At 35.7% G+C, this 24,070-nt stretch overlaps 1 protein-coding gene and 1 pseudogene across 1 annotated transcript in view; both read right to left on the reverse strand.

Moving 5' to 3' along the window:
- The window catches only part of LOC145293184 (alpha-aminoadipic semialdehyde synthase, mitochondrial-like), a 192,717-nt gene that overhangs the window by 92,518 nt on the left and 76,129 nt on the right, over positions 1–24,070 (reverse strand). The window contains exons 3-6 of the mRNA XM_080139673.1: positions 17,392–17,568; positions 14,452–14,604; positions 3,027–3,173; positions 1,942–2,020 (exon numbers count right to left, since the gene is read on the reverse strand). Coding sequence (XP_079995799.1) covers positions 1,942–2,020; positions 3,027–3,173; positions 14,452–14,604; positions 17,392–17,568 — 556 coding nt within the window. The remainder of the gene's footprint in view (positions 1–1,941; positions 2,021–3,026; positions 3,174–14,451; positions 14,605–17,391; positions 17,569–24,070) is intronic.
- On the reverse strand, positions 5,251–5,364 carry LOC145242968 (U2 spliceosomal RNA; annotated as a pseudogene).

Here is a 24,070-nt window from a genome sequence, read left to right on the forward strand (position 1 = left end):
TGGCAATTCTCCTACAGTCTGCAAAAGGTTTGGATTGACTATTAGCCTGAAGAAGACAAAAGTAATGGCACAGTGAACAGAGATCCTTGCAGGCATCTCCATCGATGGGTACAGCCAGGATGCCGTCACAGATTCCACCTATCTTGGGTCTACAATCTCCAGTTCATTCCCTATTAACTTGGAGATCAACACGAAGGCAGTAGAAGTCATGTCTAAACTAAGCCAGTGAATGTGGAACAACTCAAAGCTAACTGCAAGGACCAGATTATATGTCTATCAAGCAGCCATATTCAGTACCTTCCTCCCCAGCAGTGAGACATGGATGATCTACGTAAGGCATGAGAAGAAACTAAACAGCTTCCACATGAGGTCAAGTGGCAGGACGGGATCCCTGACATTGAGGTATGTGGACGAGCCAACATGTGCAGCATGCATGCAAAACTCTCCAAAAGATGGCTGCGATGGTTGGGACATGTCAGAAGGATGGACGTGGAATGCACCTCTAAAGCGCTTCTCTAGAGTGAGCTGGCTAAGAGCAGAAGAAGCGCAAGGTACCTCAAACTACACTTGTTAGATGTTTGCAAGAGGGACATGAAGTAATGTGACATCCTCCGTTCATAGTAAAGCCTGGCTGACAATCGCCTTGTTTGGCAACTGGCAGTACGACAGGGCATGTTCAATGCAGAAGCTGCCCATGAGGCATCAATTGCAGTGAAGAGTCGGGCGAAAGCAGCAACATCAGCAGTCCAAGCAGCCACCTACCTCCACCAAATGCAGCAGGGGCTGCTACTCCCAAGTATAACCATTCTTGGCGGTGCAGGTAGATACCTATCATCTCCTAAGACAGACAGTTGCTGATGAATATATATATATATATATATATATATATATATATATATAGGCATGTTTGATGAGATTTAAATTTTTCTCATTTATTTATTGCGGACTATTATTCTCATCTTTTATTAGCTGCTGTTTCACAATGTTTCGGCCAACTATTCCTCCGGTCTTCGTCAGGTGGTAACTGTGACGGATAGGAACTTTGAATCTCCTAATTGCATTCTCAGCAATCACTGCCATCCATAGTTGTTGTCTCACGTTTTGGCCAAGTAAGTCTCTGGAAGATCAGATAACGTGGATTTATAAGATCAAAAAATCCAACCTTGATCGCCCTTCAGGGCCTATGGCACAGTTGATAGTGACATTGAATCTCTATGGTTCCAAATGAGCATTGTCTGAAGATAGCGGTTTCAATCCTCCCCAAAAGCCAGCCAGAGGCTTACTTGGCCAAAATGTGGTGAGACGACAACAACTACGGATGGCAGTGATTGCTTAGAATGCAGTTAGGAGATTCGAAGTTCCTATCCGTCACAGTTACCACCTGACGAAGACCGGAGGAATAGTTGGCCGAAATGTCGTTAAACTACTAATAAAAGATAAGAATAATAGTCCACAAAAAAATAAATTAATATAAATAATACTCATCTCAATAATGAATTCCAATTAAAATAAATTTTTTTTATTTAGTATTTTGGTCAAATTGGTACATGTAATTTTTCTTTCTATTTGATTTATCAAATCATATCTCAGAAGCGATTGTACACGGATTGGTTCTTGATATTGAATTCTTGGAGCATAAGAGAATGATTTTACCATTTATATATAAAGTTTTTATTTATATATAAGGATATATATGTATTTAAAATCAATCAGACCTTTTGAATTGACTACAAAAATTTATCAACTTTCAAAAATAACAGATAAATATTTACAGTAAAATATACATCTACAAAAACAAATAAAATCTAAATTATCTTCAAATTATATTTCAAATGAAGAGTTCACATATTGGTAACAAAAATAGCAGTTGTTTTTACATGTAAAATGACTAACAACAGCCCATCCCCTCCCCTTCATAACATTATTTTCAGTCTTTATTACCTCCTTGCTGAGCAATTTTTGGTAAATATTCTGGTTCAACGTATTCGTGGGGAAGTTCTTGGAAAACTTCTTGAGCTCCCTACAAAAAATAAAAAATAAAAAAAAAATCATATAATTTCCAAAATATTCATGAGTTTATTAAAAAAAATTTTTTTCTCAAATTTAATTCAATCTAATAAAAAGGGATAATTAAATAAAATCACTTCCCATATTTCAAACGAATAATAAAAAAAGAAAACGAGTTTAAGGGAAGAGGTTAAACTTGACAGATAAGACCTAAAAAATTTACTCCCAAGTTAAATTGTTTGTTTACATGCTGTGTAAGACTCCCCTCCTTCCTGCATCCCAAAGTAAGTTTTGAAACTATCAAGTTCAACCAGTGAAATTGAGATGAATTTTCTAACTTTTTACTAAACCACACCAGTCAGATTCGAGTAAGAAAATTAAGATTAAAAGACATTAAGTGTGTGTATGGGAGTCAAGCAAATCATTCTGTCAAGCCATTCAATTCCTCCTACCACATTCATGAATCATTTGAAATCTAAACATTAACATTTTTCAGAAAACTGTCATAAAAGGAAAAAGAAAGACAAGACAAAACAAAGCGTGGAAGGGAAAGAAAGAAAAAAACCCAAAGAAAACAAGAAAAAAGAAAAAATATAAAGCAAGAAAGTGAAAGAAGTAAGGTTCTAACGATTTGGCAAAAATCAGCCTTTTCTTATTTGAGGAACAAAAAAGAAAGGAAAAAAGAAAGGAAAAAGAGAAAAATTTTCATTAATTAATGAATTAATAAATTTTAGTTAATTCTAATGGAATCCTTTCAAAACCTTTAACTCCAGACACCACAACTGCAAAAAAAAAAAAAAAAGGTAAAAAAATGAAAAACAAAAAGAGCAAACCTGCTAAAAAGCAGAGAATTCAGATCCTTGGTCAATCAAGATGGCTGTAGTTGAGGGAGCATTAAAGAAGAACTCACCCAGCTGCGCTTAGAAGCATGGCAACGAAGAATGGGAAATGTCTATTTAGACTCCTAGACTAAAACAGAATTAATTTTCCAAGTTTTCATTTTATGAATTAAGACGTACCTGAGAGACATTACCGGATCCAGTAAAAATGAATGTCAGTGGTCCGATGGATTTGGGCATAAATCCAAGAGAGATGTCATACCCTGCATCACGGATAGCTTGAAGAGCCATTTGACTGTTTCGGTAGTTATGGCTGGAACCAATATGCTGTTGGGCAAATAAAAAAGAAAAAATATTTATAACAAACTAGCAAGGCCACCCGGTGTTGCTCAAGACCGGGTAAGACAAAAATTTTGAACATGCCTGTTATTCTTAGGATAAAGGATTTTTTGATGTCTATGTATCATTTGCCATCTTGAGCAAAGGAATATTTTACCTACCCTAGGATGGGTATTACACAACAGAATTCAAAATTATAAAATGGTAATATAGTGAACGGATGTCAGCACTTGTTTACTTCTTGAACACTCAAAATCTAATGATTTTGAAGCCTATAAACTGTCAATCAGAATGTATAATAATTATGGTTTGAAGTAAAATTTAAATGGTAAAGAAGGTTATGTTGTAGGATGAAGCCAAAGGAAAACTTCAATTATTCAACATGCCTATTATATAAACATATGGTGCTAGTGCAGTTATTGATACGCACTATTTTTTTTAAAATAGTATTTTCAAGTTAAGTTTTTTATGTTTTTATTAAATTTTTTTTTTTTTTTTTTACACGGTGGTCACCACTTATCAAGGCCCAGAAGCCACTCAGGGATAAGGGTTATTGTAAGTACAGTACGTTAGTGTGGAGATTTGATGAGGTGTTTACTTAAGGGGGCAGCTCATTAGGAATTTGTTAACGTTGGACTTGAAGACATCCAAGTTGTAGTCAGGTGGGAAGCAGGCAGACGGAACAGAGTTCCACAGGCGTGCAGTTCTAAGAAAGAAGCTTTGTTCATGGAATCCACGTTTTGATTTAAGCACAGATAAAGAGTGGGGAAAATTTTTCACAGTGGATTCAGCTAGACGGGTGTTTTTCGTGAAAGATTGGCAAGGGGGAACCAGAGATTGGAGTTCAGACGAGCATTTGCCATGGATATAACGATAAAACAAGGATAGGCTTACAATGTCTCTTCTGTGGGAGAGAGGTTGCAGGGTAGAGAAAAGGGCATCCCCCACTAAGCTACGAAGTCTATTTTGTACTCTGTCAAGGCAGGATAGGCTGTTTTTAGCAGCTCTTGCCCAGATATGGCAGAAGTATTCCATCCTTGGACATACTTGGCTTTTATATAGATAGAGAATTGCATCAGTAGTGAGAGATCTTCTCGAGCGGTAGAATAATCCCACCATATTTCCAGTGACCTTGGCAACCGACTTGATGTACGTGTTCCATTTCAGATCAGGAGTAAAGGACAAATCCAGAAGCTTGTCAAAACACGGGGCTTCTCCTAGACGAGAGCCATCCATTTCAATTGATGCCAGATGGGGATCAGAGCGTTGATGATGTAAAGATAGGAGTTTGGTTTTAGATGCATTAAAGGTAACCAGCCACGACTTCTCCCACTGAACCACGCACTCGAGATCAGAGGAGAGAGAATCAAAGAGAACTTTGTCATTTACAGCCTTTGATACCGTAGATGGTCGTGTTATCAGCATAGATGTCAACGAATGATTTAAGTATGTGTTTAGGGAGGTCATTGATGTGGATCAGGAAGAGAGTTGGGCCCAGGATTGACCCTTCAGGGACTCCAGCATTAATACTGCAGGCCTCTGATTTTTGTCCATCGACCACTACTATTATGAGCCTATGGGAGAGAAATGATTTAATGATTGAGAAAACATTAAATTATAAGGTTAAAGTACAGAATAGGTAGAAACCATCCTCCCCATGTTAAGAATGGCTTTCTAAATAACATTTTTTTCAACACGGATCAATAAGTGTTCTAGTACTAAACATATCTTGACCTTTTGGCGAGATACTATCACAAGTAAAATAAAATTAAAAATAAATAAATAAATAAAAATAACAAGTATTATAGTATGCACATTATTTCTATACTCGACGTTAGCATACATATGCGACTGTAATCCAAGCTATTCCACCGAGTGTTGGCATGTCCTCAAGAGATTATATAAGACTAAACTCTCCTCTGGCATAACTCAACCATCAGAAGAAAGTTTACAACTAGGCTTGCCAAGTCAGAAGGAATAAAGTCCGACTTCTAAGGATTCCCAAATTACCATCTCTTATATTAAAATATTTCAATATTAAAACTTTTTAATTCTGGACTTGGACAAAAGTTAAATTTGCCTCAGCTTAAAAAAATTGTCATTTACTAATTGAAAATATAAAGTTTAGCATTAGAAGAGATACTACACTTTGCTCCTAGCCAAAAGGCCAAGAAGTTCTTTACACTTATGCTTAACACGGAAATAGCATTTGATCATTGGCAAGTGGCCGTAATGAAGTGCATAACAATGCAGACTGGTTACTTGGGTGTGCCAAGTTCAATTCCAGTCAAATCCATAGCACAATTTCTATTAATGGATATTGGCAACCTTTACATGGTACCTCCTGTAACCAATGCCAATAAGAAATAGTCAAAAATGTACCATTCTGATTCTTACATATTTATTTTTCGTCATTAAATGATAAGAGAAACCAATTCCAATAATAGACTAATCTAATTAATACGAAATGAATGAACGAACCAAGGCTTGATAGATTTTACATTTTAAGTCATTTAATGTCAAATTCAGTTATAAAAAATTCATTTTAATAAAATGCTCACATCATGTTACGTGAGTGTTCATAAATATGAAAATAAAGATCAAAATAACTAGTTTATTGGATTTAAATATGTAGCCCACACAATACAATGCTTATACTTAAATATGAGAAAAGCACCAACATAAATGAGCAATACACCTGAAGACTGGAGAGCACATTAGCAACAAAAACGGTCTTCTCGTGACGACGAGCGGTTCTATGCATGCGCCAGATGACGTCATGACCTGATTTACTTTAAATAGTTGAAAAACTGAACAAATTTCATGTACGTCGCGTTAGGTCAGTTGATTAGCACGTTGGTTCATTATCTAAACGTTTTGGGTTCGAATCGTGGTGTGAGAGGTCTTTTTTTTTTTTTTGATTTTTTAAATTTAAATATTGAACCAGTGTTATTTAAGCCATTTTTCACGTAACGTTTGTTTTTCTGTTTTTTTTTTTTTTTTTTACTTCGCTTATCCACCCCCGACACACACCCAAAAACACCCGGGTACCCAGCGATTTTTTTAATTTTGATATCGAAACTGGCTTATTTAAGCCATTTTTCACGTGTTCGTTTTTCTTTTTTCGATTTTTACATTTAACATCGTTTGTTTGCCTTACGTTAGTTTTTTTTTCCGATGTTTTGATTACCCCCAGCCCCACTTAAGTTCTAACGTTGTTTTCTTTTTTTTTTACTTCGCTTATAACAAACAAACCTGGTCATTGACCTCATTTGCTGAATAGCTATTGCTTACATTGTCGTAACGCTCTACGACTTCCATGCGCGCACCTGTCAATTTGGTTCTTACTTAAATAAATTCAAACATCTTTCAATAACTCATCCTGGCTGGCTGATTTTATTTTCAAACTTCGCCTCAGGGCTTCGGGTTGGACCCCCCCCTCCCCGGTTTCTTTTATATTTAACAGTACACACACCTCCAAACACCCGGGCAATGCTGGATACCTCCGCTAGTCTATATATATAGAAGCGAAAATGTATGTATGTGCGTGTGTGTGTATGTTTGTATGTGTGTGTGTGTATGTTTGTATGTGTGTGTGTGTGTATGTTTGTGTGTCTGCTAAAAACTTTCGACAGGCAGAACAAAAATTCACAAATTTGGTCTCATATGAAAGCCCCATCCATCGCCCGACAAATATCGAAATTTTTTTTCGAAAAACGTTAATTTTTTCGAAAAACATTAATTTTTTCACCCTGAAATCAACACTTTTCTACAAGGGGGGAGGGGTCAGCAAAAACCATCCTCTCATGACGAGATCAGTTCTACGCATGCGTTAGACAACGTCATGACGGTCATGACCCGATTTAGTTTAAATATTTGAAGAACTGACATAATTTCATATACGTCGTGTTAACTCGGTTAGAGCGTTGGGTCATTATCTAAATATTTTGGGTTCAAATCGTGGTGTGAGATGTCTTCTTTTTTTTTTTTTTTCGATTTTTTAAATTTTAATATCAAAACAGGCTTATTTAAGCCATTTTTCACATTTTTTTGTGGGGGGGTATTTTTTTTTTTTTTTTTTTTTTTTTAGAAGTTTTAACGTTCATTTTTCTGTTTTCTTTTTTCGATTTTTACATTTAACATTGTTCGTTTGTCTTACATTAGTTTTTTTTGTGTTTTTTTTCTCAACGTTTTAGTTGATACTGACAATGGCACATACAATGCACCTGAAGAAGATTGAAGAGAACAGTGGTCGAAACATGAAACTAAATATAACTCATCTCAGAGATATTTTTTATTATTCATTTGTTTTGCCATTTTTGGATTTCCCCTTTTCTCATAGTAACATTTTCCCTTTACTGTTCTACAAGAATTTTTAGCCACTATATATATATATATATATATATATATATATATATGTGTGTGTGTGTGTGTGTATCTACGTACGTGTTTACGGATATATATTTTATGTATTGATTTTCAGTATTTACTTTAACAGTGTTCAATATGTGAGTAAAGCTAAATTATGAAGTCTACTAGTCACACACACACACTATATAAGTTATAAAGATATGACAATTACACTACACAAAATTTTCCTCATATGGCTAAAATATGGAAAATTTTGTGTAACTTAATTACCATATATATCTTCATAACTTTTACATTTTATATATATATATATATATATATATATATATATATATATATATATATATATATATTTGATAAAAGTTCCATTATAGCATATTATGGGGTGGTCGAACATTCTGGCATTAGATAGATAATTCAATGTTGAATTTAAAATAAATAAATAAAAATACAAAACTCACCAAGACGCTCCCCCCCCCCTGACCACCGCCACCCAACATACCCTTTAAATATCGGCATAAAAGCAGACTGACTGACTGGCATTCGTCCTCTTTAAGCTATAGCCTCCAAGCTAAGTCGAACTCTACGGTCCCAAAAGCTAAGAAACTTTTCTGTTCGTAACTTTTGCAGTCTACTAATCTAAAAACACTAACATGTTTACTTTTTTTATTTTTTCTCTTTTTCCTTATCACAGGTTTGACTTTAATCCTGAATATTTGTCTTGTTTTCTTATCTTTCTCCTAAATCTTTTTTATCAAAAATACTATTATTAACCAATACCTTTTCTTATATTTAAAACGAGAAAAAAAAAAGTCTCCCATGAAATTGAACATTTCCTAAATTATATTTGCTTATTATCTGAACTCAAAAACACGCAGCTTTTTCTTTCTTGTAAAGTATGCATTACTTCTAGCTAGTCTAAAGTTAATACATAACCCTAAAGGTATTACTTCTTAACCAGATTTTTAAACGAGTTAAAAATAATCAGACTTTTTCAATTTGATAAAAGTTCCATTATAGCATATTTATTATGGGGTGGGGCTGGAACGGCCGAACATCCCAACCCGACCTAGATAAAGGCCAAAAGTGTCCATGCATTAACATAGGAGGGGAGACTATCTTCAAGTACTATCCTAAGCCGGGAATGGGGCAACGGACTTATACTAAGTAGATATTAATAAGTCCTTCTCACCTTTTTTTTTTTAAATTTTATTTCATTTATTTATTTTTTCTCAATGGAGAGTAGATAATGCATGTGGATGTGTTATTGGCAGCTCCAGTAACTCTCGCTTCTCCTTTTTTTGTCCTTCAGTCCTCATTTCCAATGAATGATTTTTCTGACAAAGGGTGAAGAAAAAGCTGCTTTCCAGGTCGGTAGTACTTTGTAAACAATAGGCTGAGATGTCGGAAAATTTCTGTTTCTATGTCTATCCTTGTAGTCATGTCACTAGTAAGGGTGCTGGAGGTAAATGTTTCATCTGGACTGATGTTACCCGCCTGATAGTCAGGGACCCGAACCTTGGATTAACTACTAAGGGAGGCTGCCCTATCAGCAGGTGCAAAGTACCGGGGCTGCTGTATTGCCATTTGGTGAATGGATCATACAGTAGTTTCTGGCAGGGCCTCTCGATGCCATACTAGTGGGTAATTGTTACAGCTTTACCTTATGTGCTACAAAAAAAAAAAAAAAAAAAATTTGTCTTTTTCTCTCTTATTTTCCCTCTCTGTCCTGCTCCTACCAAGTCTACCGACCTGCGCCACAAACCCCAAAACCTCAACAATCATGACAAATCTCAAAAAAAGAAACACGAATAACCCTAGAACCCCATCCTCCAACATAGACCCCTACTACCAGGTCTCCTTCTCCAGGATCAGGCGTCTACGTTCTAACCTTCCAGAGGTTGAAACACAATTACAGGAGACGAAACCGGATATATTCTTTCTAAGTGAAACTGGCATAGGGCCAACCACTTCTCTAGACGAATTCATAATTAAAGGATACTCCAACTTAACATCTAAATCTGACCCCCAAGATCGCCATGGTCATGGAATATGTGCCTACATCAAAGATGGCTTTCCATGTGGTAGGGATATCTCCAGAGAAGACCCTAATTTACCTTATATGTGCTTCCGGGTTGCACTGGCTTACACCACTGCATTTATATTAGCCCTCTATCGCCTCCACAACAGTGGGGTTACTATCTTTAAGAGCATATCTGAGAAAATTGACCACATCCTGTCTGCTTATCCTTCGGCTAACATTCACATTTGCGGTGACTTCAATGTCCATAATGTAGAATGGCTGACCCACTCAAATAAAACCGATGATGAGGGGAGGTTTTGTCATGATTTTGCCATTGCCTATGACCTCACTCAGATTGTTCACGAACCCACTCATGTGCCCGATACTACCGGTCAATATGCATGCCTTCTAGACCTTTTCCTCGCAACTTCCCCTGAGCTGTGTTCATGTTCCGTTCTATTTCCTCTGGGATCCTCTGACCACTCTATTGTAGCAGTTAAGATAAAAATGAAATGTAATAAGTCTTCAGACGTACCTCTCCACCATACTGTATATCGATACTCTATGGCTGACTGGGATAGCTTCCGTACATTCATATCTGACCTACCTCTGAATTCCATGTTTAAAAAGGATGTGTTCTCTATAGTATCAGACCTGACCAAATGGTTAATTGTGGGCATAGACAGATTCATACCATCCAAAATATTCCAACAAAAACCTAACAGCCAGCCATGGTTCTCCCCTGAATGTGCTGCTGTCATCTTGCAAAGAAATCACTTTTTCCATAGCTACCAACGTAATAGATGTACTGAGACTAAAGCTGCTTTCAGGACTGCCAGCAACCACTGTAAAAGAGTAATAAAAAATGCAAGAGAGCTATATGCTCAGTCTATTAAATCCAAAGTAGCTGAGCAGCGGCTTGGTTCCCACCAGTTCTGGCAAATAGCAAACAGGATCTTGAACAGAAGCGTGCATTCTATCCTAACTATCATCAATGAACATAAAGTCATCTCGTCAGCGCCAGACTATTTGCCAAGAACTTTGCAGCTAATTCTACCCTATGCGACAATGGCCATCAGCTCCCTGTATTTCCTTCTATAACACACAACATGCTATGCAACATACAAATATCTGTGCGTGAGGTCGCCAAGCTAATCAAGAACCTTGATTTCAGTAAAGCAACTGGCCCTGACGGCATTCCAGTTATAGTGCTGAAAAAGCTCCAACCAGCACTTGCCCCCATACTTACAAAACTGTTTAAGCGTTGCCTTAAGGAGAAGTGCTTTCCCACATCCTGGAAAGCCTCATCAGTATGCTCTGTATTTAAGAATTCAGGTGATCACTCATCTCCCTCTCAGTACAAACCAATAAGTTTCCTGTGTGTCATGAGTAAGTTGTTGGAATCCATATTAAATAAAGAAGTAGTCAACCACCTACACCAAAAACAACCTTCTTAGTGACATGCAATATGGTTTCCGCTCTGCAAGATCTATAGCAGATGTGCTAACGGTTATATCACATAGGATTAGTGAATCTCTTGACAAAGGTTTCCTTTCCAGGGCAATTTCTCTTGACATATTGAAGGCTTTCAATAAGGTATGGCATAAGGGTCTACTTCACAAGATTTCCAGCTACGGTATTACTGGAAATGTTTTCTCAATCATTAAATCATTTCTCTCTGATAGGTTCATAAGAGTAGTGGTCGATGGGCAAAAATCAGAGGCCCACAGTATTAATTCTAGAGTCCCTCAGGGGTCCATCCTGGGCCCAACTCTCTTCCTGATCTATATCAATGATCTCCCAAAACACATACTTAAATCATTCGTTGACATCTATGCTGACACGACCATCTATGGCAACACATCAAAGGCTGTAAATGACAAAGTTCTCTCTAATTCTCTCTCCTCTGATCTTTAGCGCATGGTACAATGGGGGAAGAGGTGGCTGATCACTTTTAATGCATCTAAAACCAAGCTTCTATCTTTACATTGTCAACGCTCTGATCCCCATCTGGCATCAATTAAAATGGATGGCTCTTGTCTTGGGGAGGCTCCACGTTTTGACAAACTTCAGGGTTGGACCTTTACTCCTGATCTGAAATGGAACACGTACATCAAATCTGTTGCTAGGGACACTGGGAAAATGGTGGGATCCTTCTACCGCTCCAGAAGATATCTCACTACTGATGAAATTCTCTATCTGTATAAAAGCCAAGTACGTCCAAGGATGGAGTACTGCTGCCACATCTGAGCAGGAGCTGCTAAAAACAGCCTATCCTGCCTTGACAGAATATAAAATAGACTTCGTGGTTTGGTGGGGGATGCCCTTTTCTCTTCCCTGCAGCCTCTTTACCACAGAAGAGATGTTGCGAGCCTGTCTTTGTTTTATTGTTATTTCCTTGGCAAGTGCTCGTCTGAGCTCCAATCTCTCGTCTCCCTCGCCAATCTTTCACGAGAAACACCCGTCTGGCTGAAACTACTGCCAGTAATTTTCCCCACTCTTTATCTGTGCCTAAATCCAAACATATTCCATGAGCAGAGCTTTTATCTCAGAAGTGCACAATTGTGGAACTCTTCTGTTCGCCTGTTTCCCACCTGACTACAACTTAGAGGTCTTCAAATCCAACAAACAAATTCCTGACAAACCGCCCCTTAAGTAAGACACTATCAAATCTCCAATACTAATGATTACTACAATACTATCTCACTGATTACTGTACATGCAATAACCTTTATCCCTGAGTGGCCTCCGGGCCTTGATAAGTGGTGACCCCCATGTAAATATATATATATATATATATATATATATATGAGAGAGAGATTTTTTTTATTTGGATTAGTTATTTTTCTCCCCAATTCAAAGATCACCTTTTGGAAGTTGAACCCTCGACATTAAAAAAACAACTTTTGTCTAAATTTCTCCTTGTGGGAAGGCAAGCAAATAGACAGAGGGGAGACATGCAGAGGATTTATTCCAACTGACCTCTGCCAGCTCTAAATATAAACCAGATCTTAAGTAAACACAAAGTGAATGGAAGGAGAGAAATAAAAAAAGCATAAAAAAGAAATTATTGCCAAGTTTTTCAAGGATAACCAGGACAGAAAGTCAAACAAAAACTGATCTTTCATGATTGCAGAATATGCAACCATCATAGTTCCAAGAGTAAGATTTCATTTTGCCAAAAACGTGTGTGAGTGTGTGTATGTGTGTGTGTGGAGGGGTCAAACATTTTTTTCCTCATTCACTACATAAACTCAAATATTTGCGCTTTTTTTGTCATAACCCTGACATGGTGCAAAAAGAAAAATAAATAATAAATAAAATACTCATTTCTGAATAATTAAATTTATCTTTGTGGCACTTCAAATTCAATATATTTTGATAACAGAAAAAAAAAATAGTTCTTAATTTTAAATATTACTTATTAATCAAACTTATTGAAAGATGTGTTAAGAGCATTGTTTGCAACTATTTTAATATAATAAAAAGGAAATTTTTGCATCAATATGTGACAATGGGTGAAATATGGATCCAACACTTCACTTCAGAGTCAAATATGGGTAGTAGTCCTCAGCAGCAGGTGAAAGCCATTCAAAACAACCAAAAAGCAAACATCAGCAAGCAAGGTTTTGGCTTCCATGTTTTGGGATTCACACGATATTTTATTTCTTGATTGCCTCGAGAAAAGAAGAACCATCAATAGCAAATATTACACAGTATTATTGGTGCATTTGAAGGAAGAAATCAAATAGAGAATCAGTACTTTTTTTTTTTTTTACTAAGTATGCCATGTCATCAGTTCCTTTGCTTTTATTGAAATCCAAATTTTCAATAATTTCATTTGTTATTTTGATTTCAATAATTTTATTTTTATACTTTCATAAAAATATATTATAGAAATTCAAATAAAAAACTTATTTTTAAAATTAAAAACAAAAAAAAATTATTTTGATAATTTCATAAACATTTCTTACAAAATTTCAAATAAAATAAAAAAAAACTTATTTTTTAAAAAAATGTCATCAAAAGTCCAAATCTAATATATAAAAGGTTATGTGTGTTTGTCTGTCTCCATATTTTCAAACTATCTCTTCAGAAACTAAAAGTTGCAAAGCAGTGCTAGGGGTCTCAAATGACTGGATTTATATGGACTGTTCTTTTACAGGTCTTTAGCCGGTTAAAATAATTTTTAAAGGATGAAAAATTGGTTAAAATTGAAAAAAATAAATTGTTATACATTTGGACATTTATTTTAGTTTATTTCTAATCAGCTCATATGTGTATCATGTTGGGACAACGGTAACGTCACCAGCTTTGAATGCTACAATTCTGACATTTGGCTAACTTATTTTTCAGGAGTCCAATAAATCATTTTTTTAAAAATTCATGAGAAAACAATTTATTTAAAAATGAATTAGTAAATTTGAAATAAAAGATATTGAAATATTAGTACAGGGTGGGTCATGGGAAATGGATGTTTTTAAGGAAAAAAATTCAAAATCAATAAGTAAAACAAAATTTAACGCAAAAGATAAACAAGAACATACTAAACGGCATCTTAAGCAGGTTTAAAGACTACCTTCCTCACTCCCTATCCTTACTCAAGTAGACCAAGGAGCGTTCTAAAAACATCTGTTTCCCATGACTCTCCCTGTATTTTAATAATATACAGAATTTTCGAAAATAAAACTGAATTGAATTTTAACAATTGGTTTGAGCAGTGTTGGTACAAGACCAGAGTATGTTAATTTTCATCTTTACTTAGCTTCTAAAGCTTTATAGTTATAATGAAAAAAACTATTTGTGAAACTTTGTGGAAAATAAGTGTGCTACTTAATATTTGATTGAGAGAGTAAGTAACTAAGTCCTTACCATGAAGGGCGTCTGGTGACCAAGTGCCAAAAGTCTTAATCCGAGACCGTGAAGAATGTTGATCATCCCAGAGACACCAGCATATTTGCCAAAAGCAACTAATCTTTGGCCGTTGGCATCAAGCATCTTTTCATAATCAATCAGACGAATGTTCTGGAAAAAACATTTTATAAAATAAGATAGAATAATATTAGTCAAGAGAAGACATATTTTTAGAGTCAGGTAGATAGATCAAGAGGTTCTATATGAAAAATAGAGGGCTCAGGCAGATGAGCAGAAGATAAATGTTTTAGGTTATAGTCAAAAAGGAATTGAAATATTTAGGATTTGACGACATCAAAGAAAAAACTGTATTATCAACAATCACAACACAAAGTTTTAAGGCGAAGAAAATTCAGCTTCCCAAAAATGGATATTCTGAAGAGGAACAAAATTTAAAATACATTCAGTCTAGAAGGATTTTTTTTCTCTCCAAACGAAGACACAAAATAGGAAATGTAATACCAGAACAGAAGCTATACTTTACTCCTAGCCAAAGAGTTAAGCCAACAAGTCAACATGCCATTGCAAGAGTGATTAATTTGATTTTGTATTTATGGCTCACTGACACCTGTTGGGTCATTTAGAAACATGAAGGTTAGATTTATGTGAACAATTTTTGCTTCTTTCAGGATTGTAAGATTTACTACCTGGGTTATTCATATTGTTTGTCTGGTAATAAGATAATTGGGATTTTGTACAAGTTGGTAGTAGGGGTGTTTTAAGCAAATAAATTGGTTGGTTGGTTCATTTTATGCCACATCAACTACTTTGTGTCATGCAATACCGAATGCACTCTTCCCTATAAATGTTTTCATAAATCAGATTCCCAACATCTTAAAATATTTATAAATTAATTTGATTTTTAAGCTGATATTTATTAACAGTCTGCAAATGAAAGATTCTATTCAACCCATAACTGGGATTGTGATAAGTAATACAATTTCAGGCCAGAGTGAGCCTGGGAGCAATGGCAACTATAACGTGACTCTACATGATTCACCAAAATGGGGCCTTACTCGATGCAGTTTTATAGAAATGAGATGCACTTTTATATATTAGTAAATAAAAATCGTCAACGGAAAAAAAACAAAAACAAAGCCGCACGTGTGTGGTCCCCCCCTCTGGTGCTGCATGTGAGATGACACAACAAAAAATAGTGAAGAAATGATGAATGTGAGAAGTGTGAAGGGCCAATCTTGCCTTCTCATTTTCGCTAAGGTTTAGAAAAATCTGATGGATGAGGCAAAAGTTATGGGGTAAAAAGTGTAATTTTTTACAATTTTGGGACATTTGTGACCCCGTTTTAGTTCCCGTGAACGCCAAATCCCAGTGAAAATGGACAAACGGTGCAGTTTCACACCTTAAGACATGTATATTTGAATTCAGCACCATGAAAAACCACTATATAGACATACATATAAAGCTTTTGAGTAATATGAAAAAAAGAGCTCCAAAAAGGCATGTTTTTTTAGCCCTAAAAATCCCAGAGGGATGCAAACCAGAATTTTGCCAGGGATACCCATACTGAATTTATATTAAGAACAATGGCCTCCACATTTTAGCCAAGTTTCAGGAAAATCTAATGGATGAATCAAACGCTATGGGGCAAAAAGTGTCATTTTTGGCCATTTTGGGGCATTTTTTTTTTTTTAGCTCTTTTGAGCCCCTGGGGACACCGAATCCCAGTGTAAATGGATAACGGTGCAGTTTCAGGTCTTAACACATATATATTTGAGTTGACCACTGTGAAAAACCACTATATAGTCAGACATATCAAGTTTTTGTTGAGAAATATGAAAAAAGAGCCACAAAAAGGTGTTTTTAGCACAAAGTCCCCGGGTACGCAAACCAGAATTTTGCCAGGGTCACTCATATTGGATTTATAGTAAGAACAATGGGCTCCACATTTCGGCCAAGTTTCAGAAAAATCTAATGGATGGATCAAAAGTTATGGGGCAAAACGTGTCATTTTTGGCCATTTGGGGGCATTTTTGACATCTTTTTCAGCCCCTGGGGACGCAATGGGACTTTTCACAGAAGAAATTTTTTTACTGTGCATATCTATTTAATGAAATACAATTTGTGGCAAAATTTCAGGAAAAACTAATGGACTGTTATCTGGCAATCGTCCAGAATAACGGATGACGCTGAAAACAGGTCCTTCTCTGATAAATCGGGGGACAAAAAAAAAAAAAACGTTTTCATAACAACAATGAAAGGTATAGGTGGAAGAAAGTAGAACAGTGTTCAAGTGAAGAAAAGGAAAAAGTAGAAAGTTCTTATATTATTATTATTTTTTTTTTTTTTTAATCCTTTGCAATGAAGCTTCATAATTTGTGTATTCATTTGGTCAAAACGTGGTGAGACAACCACTATGAAAGGCAGTAATTACTGGGGATGCAGTTACAAGACTCTGCATTTCTACTACGTCGTGAAAGCCAGAAGATGAGTTGGCCAAAATGTGGTGAAACAGCAACTATGAAGATGAGGATAACAGCTTGCAAAAAAAGAAAAATGAATATAAAAAGTTCCAAGTCCCAGAAAGTTTGTCAGCATTTATCATCAGGTGAAGATCATCAATGCTTGAGTGTTCAGTGGATGAGGCAAAAGAGACGCTATTTCTCATTGCTTCAAGGGTTCTCTGCTGACTGACCATGATTTTCAAAGGCGCTGGAAGCTGATTGGTTATTGTGTAACCAGATCACCTAGCAGGGACATAACCGCATTTATGATTACTGCAGTTTCATGTCATGTCCAAAACATTATTGAAAGGGAGAAAGGCATAAATGAAAAGCTCATTAGGTTGGTGCATGAGGATATTCAATACAAGAAGGGCAAAGAGAGAGAGAGAGAGAGAGACAGACAGCAGACAGACAGAGCTATATATAAAAAGCTCACCTTTTCTAAAATGGCATCAAGTAATTCCATGTTTTCTTCTTGAGCTTTGATCGTATGCGAAAAGAAAGCATAAGTTTTGTTTGGCATCAACAGATCAATTGGCACTTGCTTAACGCCGACAATTAAACTAGCCTCTCCAAGCTCCTCTTTACAAATGGCACCAGCTCTTTGGTATTCCTGTAAAAAGAATAAAAGAAAGAATATAGACAATATTATTCCATTTTCTCCATTAAAAATCAATAAAACTGATTATATAAATGCTAGAAGAATACTGGTCTTAAAATGGATAAAATTAATTCCCTCAACAGAACAGCTTTGCGCCACTTTATATGTTTACAAAGATTAAAAAAGATATAATACTACTAAACCATATGCCTAGAATACTTATTCCAATTTTGATCCAAATCCATTAGATGATTTTAATTCTAGAAAATGTTTAAAATATAAGGTCTAAGCTTAATTGGTGTCTAATGACTAGAGATCAAATTTAATGTAAATCTGAAATATTTGTATTTTTGAATGAGTGGTTATACCCATACTACACTCCCTAAAAACCATTTAAAATACCACTAAGAAACTGAAATTCTGGAGAAGATTTATCAACTTTATTACTGTTAAAATTTCACAAAAAATCTGCAGTATCTGAATTTTCACAAGGCTGCAATAATCTTTGCATAAAATTAAATGTACATCATATGACTTCTATAGACGCTTAGCAGTTGTGTTTCAAAATTCATGGTGATTAGTTAATTAGTTTAGGAGTGAATATTATACATGATGATTGCAGCGTCTTGTCAGACGAGTGCCACTTCCTCAGTCACTAAACATCTATGTGTCTGTAGATAACTTTTCAGTTCTGCCACTCTCACAAACAGACATGATACTGATGACAGTCATTAGTTTGGATGAAACCAACAGCAACCAAACTTATATCATACTCTTTCATGTGATTAACAAGACCTGCCTTGGACAACAAAGCCCGGTCATGCACCTCACAGATCCATAGACCTCTATGATTGGGTGACAAGGCCTGGTGCTTCCTACATGTTCTCTTGAGCTTCGCTCAGTTCATCTTGGCTGCTTCAAAGTGTTCTGCGCCCCTGTATATCAGTGCCCTCCACTGCTTGTGATCAGATGCTAGGGGCTCCCAACTGCCAACAGGAACATGAAAGTTCACCAAACTCTCCTTGATGCTATCATGAAAAATTGTCACGAATATTGTACATAGAAACACATACACATATCTAACTTTAAGGGTAATTCCCTGTCAAATCATCCAGAAATTTTGGAGTTTGACATCCATTTCTTCATATTTTGTAACTTGCACCATAAATGAACATCATAAAACCTAAGAAATCCTGAAAATTTGAGCAACTAAATGGTTGTCAATTTAGAGTATTTTTCATAAATCATTGGGCAACATTTTATTAATATTTTCTTGAATTGAATATTTTCTCCCTTTTTTTTTTTTCATTTTTCTTAAACTTTTTCTTCTAGGGGATGGGACATCCAACCAGATGTCTGACATTTATCCCTATTTTAGTGAGTCCAACCAAGAGATCTTTTCAGGATTCTAGCCGTCCCTTTCAGTGCAATTGTTTGTATTTCACTTGCACTTGGTTCACCGGGTATGCTTGCTATGTACTTTTTAAAGTTCTTTTTCATAAGCCCAGTTGCTCCTATGATGACTGGTATAATTGAAACGTCTTAATTTCCAATTTCGTTTCATATCATACATAAGTCCTTGATACTTTGTTATCTTTTCCCTCTCAGCTCTGTTAAGCCCTGTATCATTGGGTACACTGACCTCTATTGCGGTCGCTTTTTTGTTTGCTCTGTCCCAAATCACTATATCTGGTTTAACAGCTGCGTTTTCTAGATATGTAGCAGTAGGGATTATGTAGTCATAGTGAATAGTGTAGTTGTCATTCCCAACTGTTCGTTCGGGTATATGTTCCCAGGATTTTTTACTACACTGAATGTTGAGTTTCTTACATATCTTCCAATGAAGGCATTTGCAAACTCCGTTATGGTGATCTGTATAATAACCATCTCCAAGTAGGACTTTGCAACCAGAAATCAGGTGGCCCACACTCTCAACCTCAGTGCTACAGAACCTGGATTTATTATTGTTGCTTAGACCACACATCTTTTTGAAGGCGTTTGTCATGAGGCCCTGGTCTTGTGCAGCCAATATCAACCTCTCTTGGTCGTAATGGAGGGATCCTCTTTTGAGCCAGTCCAGGGAACCATCCCTATCAATATATTCTTGGGATATTTCAGTCGGTAGGTATTTTGCCCGTTTATGGTTGGTCCATTCTTCTGTTTTAACACTATGGAACTGGCTAGTGTATTTTTTCCGACTTTTCTGGGTTATGTCAGTGGCAGGCTTGTTTGGGTTCTCAGTATCATTTGTAAGGCAATCCTTTCCAAAATGAGTGGCAAGTTGTGTTATATATGTTGTACTACTTGCTCGATTCTGATAATGGTCTTTAATTTTCATAAGCTTGGGGTTACAGGAACTTATTATGTACTGACCTATGCTGACGATTGTGGCTCTGTGTTGATGATTGACTTCCGAGAGTCCCATACCTCCTTCTCGCCTGGGTAGGTACAAACGAGGCATGCACTGATTTCGATAAATAACTCGGTACAAGGTTAACATTCTCTCTTTTTTTTTTCATTTTTCTTAAACTTTTTCTTCTAGGGGATGGGACATCCAACCAGATGTCTGACATTTATCCCTATTTTAGTGAGTCCAACCAAGAGATCTTTTCAGGATTCTAGCCGTCCCTTTCAGTGCAATTGTTTGTATTTCACTTGCACTTGGTTCACCGGGTATGCTTGCTATGTACTTTTTAAAGTTCTTTTTCATAAGCCCAGTTGCACCTATGATGACTGGTATAATTGAAACGTCTTTTAATTTCCAATTTCGTTTCATATCATACATAAGTCCTTGATACTTTGTAATCTTTTCCCTCTCAACTCTGTTAAGCCCTGTATCATTGGGTACACTGACCTCTATTACGGTCGCTTTTTTGATTGCTCTGTCCCAAATCACTATATCTGGTTTAACAGCTGCATTTTCAAGATATGTAGCAGTTTGGAACATGATGTGACCTTGAAAATTTACTCAGTTAAATTTTTGGATCCCAGGAATCAAAAAATGGTATCAGGTTTGCCCAGAAATGAAGCCTTGTATGTGATTTCATCAGTTTTTGAAATTTTTCATACGTGCCCCAAAATTGGGGGAGAGGGAAATGCTGTGGCCGAGATACTATAGTTATTTTTTTTCTGTTGGACACTATGAAGTACCTCTAGACTAAAAATGGTAAAAAATTATTTTGTTCATTCACAGTCTCTTTTGAAAGTTAACTCTTTTTTCCCCCCGAGAGTTCAGAAATAATCTATTGGCGGAAGCAACTAGTTTGGGTATGCGATATGAAGTTAGGAAGATCATCAAAAATTAATATTGTAATATGATTTGGAAAGTAAAAGTTAAACAGTAAAAATCGTCTCACAGGGATCAGATATTTACAATAAAAGGACTTCACAAAAAAACTATGTATAACTATACCCACCCCTACCCCAACGGCCACTGACCCTTATCTCTCAAATGTTATGTGCCATGGCTTTTGTTCTTTATCTTCTAATTCTGGCCATGTTAATTCTAGCATTGGCAGTTGCTGATTAAGCACAAATCACAGTTTACAAGCTGTATTCAAAGTAACAATGTATAAACTAGTAATTATATACGATTTTTTTTTTTTTGGATTTTTTTGCATTATTTTAAAGACTATAACATCTCAACCTATTAACAGAAAAAAAAAACAAATGAAAACAAAAGAATTTAAAAACTGAAGCAGCAATTTGTTTGACACAAAACAAAATGGACTGCAGATCTTCAAGATAAAAAAAAAAAAGTTCATTCTGGAACAAAGGAAAAGAATTGACTTTGCTAATCTCTTCCAACCTCAGCCACACATTCAGCTTTGCCCTTCACAGCAGCAGTTCTCAACACCACATACCCCAGACACTCAACCCCATAACTTAACAAATTCCATATCAGAAGCAGGCATCTACTTATACACACGGCACATTCTTTCACTTGCGTGTGTATATGTTATATAATGAACTCAGCTTATCTTAGCACTTCTGAAAGTGTAAAGATAAGCCAAATTTATTTTCCTCTAAAGTTCTTTTTGAAAGGATATCAAATCCTTTACATGTGCAAGATTTGCTGTCTTGGATCTCTTTTGATTTTGACAAGTTGATTTTCATGTGATATATCTAATATATTAAGCTAGTTCCTATTAACTTATCACCTCATTAGAGCAGAGACAGACACAAGGTCAGTTTTTAAAGTGGGAAAAATTTAACTCCCAAAAAAGAGGCAATCTAGATTTGGACAAATTTTAAAAATCGCCTTACCCCAGAAAAAATTCTTTCACTGAGGACAGAAAAGGTACTAAACTTTGCTCCTAGCCAAAAGGCCAAGTTCTGGCAGTCTACTTCTTAAAAAATACATTAATACATTCTCTACTAAATCAACTTTTTATTCTGTATAGCCAATCCTTGTAGGTCATGTGATCATGTTCTTCATAGTAATAAAATGTCATTGGATTTTATTTCTTTGAAAATATACTTTATCCTGCTCAGAATATTTTTTAGAAGGATTGGTTGGTTGGTTGTTTTACGGCATATCAACCCTTTTTGGGTTATTCAATGCCGAATCCAAAGATTTTGAAGAAAAATTTTTTAATAGAATATATTTGTTGTTTTCAAGTCTGTTTCTATTTAACCCATAGTTGGAACCCTAACAGGTACTACCACTGTGTCAGAGTGGACCTGGGAGCAACAGTAATTAAAGGGTGGCTCCACACTCCCCAAAGCCCACAAGCTGGGGCCTCACCACTGGATATAGTTTAAGGTCATATCCAGGACCCCCATTGAGGGACTTTTACCCTCTGCAGGGGGGCAGTCGGTGTATTCTAATGCCCCACCGACATGGCCGGTTTTTAGAAGGAAGTCATCTTTGTTTTCATCAGGAAATGCAAATTAATATGGTCACCATCTTTCCTCTCAGCAGCAAGTGTTGCTACTGAGAGTAAATACTAATGATACATGGTTTCATTTGTAAATAACAGTTATGTTTTATTCTAGAAGTGGAAGAAATTAAATCTTTTTTAAACACTAAAATTTCACAGTAGCTATCATAAACCGACAAGCTAAGTATGCAAAAATGAGTAAAAAATAGTGAAATTCCCTCCAATTTCAACTTGTGATAATTCGTTCATTTTGGAATACACCCTAATAAAGCCTGATTATCACAGCTGGTGAATTTCAAAAATGCAAAGGACGTGAGGACATTTTAGAAGAACAATACGCAATAAAACTCCATTTTAAACTTGGAAAAAATGCCACAGAAACGCTTTTGAACTATCTTGCATGAATTGAGCATCAGTTTTTGAGTGGCATAAGAGATTCAAGGAAGGTAAGGAGTCTGTGAGGGATGATGAGAGGTGTGGGAGTAACAATGAAGTCAGAGCACCAGAGTTGATTGGCCAAATAAAGAATTTTATGGATAAGGACTGTCGTGTGTCTATAGAGACAATAAGTGCACAGTTTGATGTCAATGTGGAACTGTACACATAATTATTTGTGGGGAACTGAACGTGTGAAAGATTTGCACAAAGTTTGTCCCAAGGATATCCAGAGAAGATCAGACAGAAGATTTTCATGACCAAGATGGGCATCAAGATGGTTCCTCACCCACCCTATAGTCCAGACTTTGCTCTTTGTGACTTGATTATTCTCTAAGTTCAAGAAAAACTTTAGAGGCTTTCATTATGAGACAATTGAGGATATGAAAGAGGTTGTGATGAAAGTCATTGACACAGTCACACAAGAGGACTTCTATGAGACTTTCCAGAAGTTGTTAGAATGGTAACAAGTGCAGTGTAGCCGGAGGAGATTATTTCAAAAGGGACTTTCATGTGTATATTATCAATAAAAGTGTCCAAATGAAAAAGTCTGGGAACTTATTGAAGGCACCTCATAATTTTTTTTTTTGCAACTTACTTCAAATTAAGTTACTATTTTCAACGAAAAGTAATTTACTTTTTAATGTTGGTGGTTTTCAACTTAATGTGCACGATATTGTGTGCATATGAAAATAGTTCCATCTTAAAGAGAAAAGAGAAATATGGTGGACTTAATATGAGGTTATAAGTTGGTTTTTACCAACAAAGATTGAAAACTTTAGTGAATTAAGTTTTTTTTTCTCTATCAAATTGTTTTTCTATTTTTAATTATTTTTATGATCATCAATAGATTACACAGTTGCTCGAAAGATGTGGAAGCTGTTTGTATGTACATTAGAGGCCTAGAGCAAAAGAGATTGAACATAATTTGATTTCAAATAAATGTTAATATAAAATTTAAACATACTGACATTTTTGTAAATGTTGACCTTTAAAAATTAAAATGATAATAAAGTGATGAGAAAAAATATGTAAGTGGGTCAGTTTTATGACTTTCTTTTTAAAGTTATGCAACTGTTAAAAAAAAATAAACAAGAATGATAAGCACATAAGAGAACAGAAATGTATAGCAATTAAATTAATATCTAATTAATTTACATAAATCTACACCTAATAAAAATTGCTTCATCAATGCT

This window comes from Euprymna scolopes, chromosome 2, assembly GCF_053919585.1.
Source record: "Euprymna scolopes isolate OS-2025 chromosome 2, ASM5391958v1, whole genome shotgun sequence".
NCBI classification, from domain to species: domain Eukaryota; kingdom Metazoa; phylum Mollusca; class Cephalopoda; order Sepiida; family Sepiolidae; genus Euprymna; species Euprymna scolopes.